Consider the following 6,230-nt stretch of genomic DNA (forward strand, 5'->3'; position numbering starts at 1 on the left):
GTGGAGAGGTCTGCTGTTAATCTAATATTTCTCCCCATATAAGTTAAGGGAGTCTCTCGCTGCTTTAAGGATTTTCTCTTGTCTCTCATTGCTTTAAGGATTTTCTATCTTTGGAACTTGCAAGTTTCATTATTAAATGTCGGGATGTTGAATGGTTTTTATTGATTTTAGAGGGGGTGGATCTCTCTATATCCTGGATCTGAATGCCTGTTTTCCTCTCCAAGTTAGGGAATTTCTCAGCTATGATTGTTCAAATACACTTTCTGGTCCTCTGTCCCTTTTGGCGCCCTCTGGAACACCAATTAAAATTAGATTTTTTTTTTCTTCTTCTTCTGAAAGAAAGAAGAATAGAAAGGAAGAGAAAAAGTCACAGATCTTCCTTGACTTTATAATAAGGTTACATCCTGACATACCCATCATAAGCTGAAAATATCATAAATTGAGAATGTACTCCATACACCTAACCTACTGAGCATGATAGCTTAGCCTAGGTGATCTTAAATATGCTCAAAATACTTACATCAACCTACAGTTAAATTATTTAAACAGAATGTTGAATATCTATGTAGTTCATTGAACACTACACTAAAAGTGAAAAACAGAACAGTTGTAAATGTATTGTTTGTTCACCTTTGTGATGGTGTTGCTGATTGGGAGTGGTGGCTGACTGCTCAATATATTGCTAGCCAAAAAAGATCAAAACTCAAAATTCAAAGTATGGTTTCTATAGAATGCATATCACTTTGCACCATTGTAAAGTCAAAGAATCATAAGTTGAATTATTGTAAGTCAAGGACCACCTTTTTGGCGAAATAGGTTATTTCCCTTAACCTTTTCTCATGATCTTTTCATTGTTTTTCTCTTTTTTTCTCAGCTTCCTTCCTTGCCATCAACTTGTCTTCTAAGCCACTCACTCTTTTTTCTACCTCAGAAGCCCTCGTCATTAGGACTTTCAGTTTGGATTGAATCTCATTTAATTGATTTTTAATTTCAGCCTGATTAGGTCTAAATTCTGCAGTCATGAAGTCTCTTGAATCCTATATGCTTTTTTTCCAGAGCCACCAGTAGCTTTATAATTGTGCTTCTGAATTGGCTTTCTGACGTCAAATTGTAGTCCAAATTTTGTAACTCTGTGGCAGAGAGTACTGTTTCTGATTCTTTATTTGTGGCGAGTTCTTCTTTCTAGTCATTTTGCTCAGTGCAGAGTGGCCAAAAATGACTTATGTTAGAAAATGGAAGCAAAACGAAGAGGAAAAAGAAAAAGAAAAAGAAAAAAGGAAAAAAGGAAAAAAACAAGGCAGGGTACCCTCTGGTTCTATATACTGTAAATCCCTCGACTACCCCAGGAGCTTTCCAGCACTGCTGGGTCAAGAACTTGCTCTCCCACTCTCTCCTTCCAGCTGTTTTTTTTGGGGGGGGGGCCTGCTGTGCTGATTCTCAGGTGTGTGCACCTGTGCACCTGGGGGATGCCCTGACCATTCTGGGTGCCAGACTCTGTGGGAGCTGTTGACCCCATGAGGCCCCTGTCACCTGGTGGCCCCGCTACATCTCAGGCACTGGGTGACAAAATGAGGAACAACCCACTGCCAGCGGCCAGCTCCCCAGCCCTGCAGTCAGCTCCCGCAGTGACTACCGCAGCTCCCAGTGCGCAGGGGCCTGGATGCTCCAGGGGCGGGCCCGCCGATCTGTACAGCTCGGGCCGCCTGGGGGCAGGAGCCACCTGGCTGTCCTGTGTCCTCCCGGCCTCTGCCTGACCTGGGGGAGCACCCTGATCCTGGGCTGTGTCTCCCGGTGCCCTGGGCTCTGGGACCTGTGACACTGTGAATGGACTAAAGTGTAGGTCCATGATGTATAAACTTTAAATTTAAAAGCATCAGAGTGAATTTTGTTTGAACTTAACTTATACTTTATTACAATAAAACTCATAAGCCATTATACAGGTTAAAGAAAAAGTCAAAATATAGAAACAGTGAAATGACACGGGAAGGGCAAGCCTCCGTTGGGCTGCAGGCATGACGAGCCCTGCGGTGGGAGCTGGGGCGGGCTCCCGAGGTGGTCAGGGGGCTGCGCAGAGGTTGAAGCCAGTTGTCCCAGAGGCAATTGGCGGCTCTGGCACTCTGGGGACCCCGATTGCAGGTGCCAGGGCCTGCTCCTCCTCCGGGGTGGCCGCAGGTGCACGTGGCTCGTCCAGGGCGCAGCCGTGATCTAGAGCAGTGACCACTATCTGCAGGGGCTTCGCCTCCCCAGCTGGCACCTCAGCTGGGGCCAAGCCCTCAGCCCCAGCAGCCAGGGCGGCCTCGAGCACTTCAGGCCCATCCGAGGCAGCAGGCCCCACAGTTGGGGCTGGGGCGGGCTCCGGAAGTGCTTCAGGGTCTTTTGCTCGGGCCGAAGCTGTAGCTGCAAGAAGACAAGGTATCACCACCAGGACGGACTTTCCACGTCCCTCCCAAATCAAGGACACTCTTCCCACCGCTCAAAGAGCCCTGGGAGGTGTCCCCAGCCTGCAGCTCGTGGGGATGGGGTGTGAGCCGAACCCCTGCTCCCGGCCCAGCTGCACGGACGCTGGATCCGTGGGGCCCACCCTGTCCCCAGCTCGGCCACCCCCAGGCCTCCTCACCCCCAGCCTCTGGCTCCGCTGCATGGAGGCGTCTGAGTTGTTGCAGGTAACGCCGGGCACGGAGCTCCACGTCTGTGCCTGGCATGCGCTGCCTTATGAATTCCAGAATCTTCTTCAGGGAGGCAGATTGGGGGAGCCGACAAAAGTCCTCCTGATAATAGTCCATCCATGTCTCCAGGATGCAGCAGATGGCCCTGGGGAGGGACAGGTGGGCACAGGGGTCAGAAGACAGGGCTCCCTCACACCGAGGTGTCCCGGGGAAGCCCTGCAGGACCCGGGGGCTCGGCCTCCCGCGCGGGGCTGTCAGAGGCCAGTCCTGCTCCTCGTCCACCTGCCACCTGGCGGTCCTGCCTGCCACAGGCCTGCTCCCCGAGGAGGGGCTGGCACGAAGCCTCTGTGCGGGGGAGCCCACGCCCAGCGGTGTGACCATCACGGTCTTTGCTGGGAAGCGGGGCTCCCTCCTCAGCCTGGCTCCCTGCCCACTTCCCCTTGAATCCACCGGCAGGCGTCCGGGGACGGGGGGCGTCTGGCCTGTCATTGCCCTCACTGCACACACTGTCGCTCTGGGAAGGTCCAAGCCAGGAGGGCTCGGGCTCTGTGTCCTGCCAGGCCTTGCCAGGAGCCACCCGGGACCTCCACTTTCCCTCCCTGTGGCTCTGCGCTGCCTCCCTCATGAGGGGCCCCGGGGGGTGTCCTTCCACTGACTCTAATCTGCCGTCTCCCACGGGGCCAGGGCCACCGGGTCTGTGAGCCCTCAATGGCCCTCGTGGCAACCTGCTGTGCACTGGGTCCAGGTGCCACCAGATTGGGGAGTGCGATGCTCCCCACCCCCTCTGCTCTGGGTCCCAGGTGTGGGGCAGACAGAGGGCTGGGAGGGGCGGGCATGGAGCAAGTCTCCCTTAGGGGTCCCAGTGCTCTCCCACCAAGCCCACACCCTATTCACGGCTCTCCTTTCCTCCTTTCCTGAAGGGCCCTTAGACCTTTACCCCGTCACGGGAATTGCAGATGTGTGGGGTGAGGGTCCAGCACCCCGGCCCACAGCCCCCTCGCTGCCGTCCTGGAGAGGGAAGGCCCTCGGGCAGGGGCCGGAGTCACTCACAGTTTCCAGCGCTGCAGGACCGCGTCGTCGCCACCACACGCAGCTGCGATGCACCCATATCTAGGGGAGGGCGGGGGCACCCCACGAATCATCCTGTGGCCGCGACCTCTCACCGTGGGGGCTGTCACCTCTGACCCCCGACTAGGCCGGAGCCCCGGGGGCCGTCAGCTCTGTGCGGGGGGCCACGGGCAGCCCCCGGAGAAGCGCCCGCACCTGCCGGGGCCTCCTGAATGCTTGAGCATGAAAGGCTCCGGCCAGGCCCACGGCCGATATCTGAGTGGGCCTGGGCGCCCGGGGACCCCTGGGTCCCCCTGTGTGGTTGCCCCAGGACACAGCCCCCCGATGGACTCTCCAACCTCCCTTTCAATGCGAAAAGAGGCCAGCTCAGGACCCCGGTGACGGTGGGGAGGAGGCACAGGCCCCGTCCCGGGGGAGGAGGACGGCTGCGGAGCACAGGCACAGCCCCTCTGGCCGACCCGCCACAGGCCAGGCCCCGGGGCTGCCCTCCGGGACCCCACTGTGCCCTGGGTGACTCTGCTCCAGGCGGGGGAGCGGCCCGAGGCCGGGCAGCTCAGAACCATTCCCCGCCTCCCCACCAGCAGGTGGCCCACCCCTGGCTGCGGAGGCGCAGGTGCTCACTTCGTAAACAGCAGATCCAGCACCTCGTCGGTGGTGGCAAATCCATGACAGTTGTCTAAAAAGATGAAAACGGAGATGACATCCCTGCGCAGCAAGGCGGGCAGCAGTTGTTGGAATTCCTGCTCCAGCAGCTCCGTCCGGCTGGGCTTCGTCGGGCAGATGGGAGGCGCCTTCCCGGCCGAGGCCCTTGCACCCTGAGGTGGGACAGAGGGGACGTGCATGGAGCCGCCGGGAGGCCTGGGGTGGGAGCGCAGCCCGCAGCCCGAGCTCTCGGGGGCCGTGGGGGGCAGGAGTGCCCACGGCAGGAACCCGGGCCTTGATGCCTGTGGCTCAGTCACTTAGCCTCTGACTCTGGGCTGTGGCTCGGGTCGTGGCCTCAGCACCCTGGGATCCCGCCCTGGCAGGCCCTGCGCTTGGGGCCCAGTCTGCTTCAGGAGCCTGGGTCTCCCTCTCCCCTCCCTGCTCTCTGCCTGTCTCTTACACAAACAAGACAAACTATCCGATAAAGAAACAATCTTAGAGGATAAATGTTCAAAAAATTTTGGATCAGTACAAGGACCTCAAGAGACACAGAGAGACAGAGACCGAGAGAGACAGACACACAGACAGAGGGAGAAGCAGCCCTGGTGCAGAGAGCCCGAGGCGGGACTCGATCCCGGGCCTGCGGGGTCAGGGCCTGGGCGGAAGGCAGGCGCTAAACCCCTGGGCGACCAGGCCGCCCCTGAAGGCTCTGCTCTGATATTCCTACACCTCTGTGCACAGGGACTCTGCATCTGGCCCAGGCAGGGGCAGGGCCCTGGGGCAAGTGTGGGGAGCAGGGGAATGCAGACTCATGTGGGAGCAGGAGTAGGGGGGAGCCCAGGGGAGTAGCAGGCTGGCCTCTGGGACCCGGGGCCCTTCGTGCCGCATCGGGGACCTGGGTGTCCGGCCTGCCCCGGCCCCTGCACTCATTTGAGCCCGCGCTGGCCTCTGTTAGCTGCGCAGGGCACTTCCCAGTTCCTCGAGGCGGTGGGGCAGAGCACCCCTTCCTCCCGCTCGCGCCCCCTGTCCCGGGTGGAGCTCTGTGGAGACAGTGCCCGGCAGCCAGGCAGGAGGCCTCAGCGCCCGGTCCGGCCGCCTCGGCTGGGCCGCACCCCCAGCTGCCCCCATCCAGACACACCACAGCGCAGGCGGCACCCCCCTCCCCCAAGGAGAGCAAAGGGATCGGCTGCAGGGCCTCGGGGGGACTCTGGGGCGGGTAAGAGGACCTCAGGAGCCCTGTTTGCACCCTGCCCACCTTGACCTCAGGGTGACCCTGAAGGGATCACCGGGGAACCTGCCACCCTGCAACGTCCCCCAGCCTGGATGCACCTGCCCACACATCCCTGTTTCCCGGAAGCTGAAGAGGAGGGGATGGGGCCACCCAGGATGGCTGGCACAGGGGGCCTGGCCTGGCCTGCTCTGGCTTACCTGACGGCGCCTCCTCATAAACGCCCTGAGGCGTTGGTTTTTATGCTGGAGCCAAAGCCTACAGCATTGGAACAAGCGGCACCCCTGGGGTTCCTGGGAGCCAGAGCCCCCAGAGGTGGGCCGGCAGCAGGAGAACATCTTCCAGGAGCGGATGTCTCCAGCCAAGTGAGCCTGAGGTGGGGCTGCACTAGATGCGGTTGCCTGGTCACGGGGGTTCCAAGTTCTGTTGGGCTCTGTGTCACGGGAGTGACCTCACTTCCTGGGACCCCCTCCCTGACCCACTCCTGGAGGAAGCTGCAGGGGCGGCGCTCGGGGCTGCCGACGGCTCCCCCGTCCCTGCAGGCGATGGCCTGTGCACACAGTGACACACCCGCACCCCTGTCCACAGGCCCCAGGGAAGGACTGTGTGCAGCCAGGGCCCCAGCC

The 6,230-nt window shown here is 59.2% G+C and overlaps 1 protein-coding gene across 1 annotated transcript; it reads right to left on the bottom strand.

Annotated features, from left to right (window-relative positions):
- Positions 1–1,938: 1,938 nt before the first annotated feature.
- On the bottom strand, positions 1,939–6,022 carry LOC102151149 (ral guanine nucleotide dissociation stimulator-like). The gene is made up of 5 exons (XM_038560235.1): positions 5,805–6,022; positions 4,356–4,549; positions 3,717–3,776; positions 2,618–2,811; positions 1,939–2,397 (listed from the first exon to the last, which is right to left on the bottom strand). The coding sequence occupies exons 1-5, from the start codon at positions 5,940–5,942 to the stop codon at positions 2,057–2,059; spliced, it is 927 nt and encodes a 308-aa protein (XP_038416163.1). The 5' UTR covers positions 5,943–6,022; the 3' UTR covers positions 1,939–2,056.
- Positions 6,023–6,230: the final 208 nt, after the last annotated feature.

This window comes from Canis lupus, chromosome 16 (genome assembly GCF_011100685.1).
Source record: "Canis lupus familiaris isolate Mischka breed German Shepherd chromosome 16, alternate assembly UU_Cfam_GSD_1.0, whole genome shotgun sequence".
Lineage (NCBI taxonomy): Eukaryota > Metazoa > Chordata > Mammalia > Carnivora > Canidae > Canis > Canis lupus.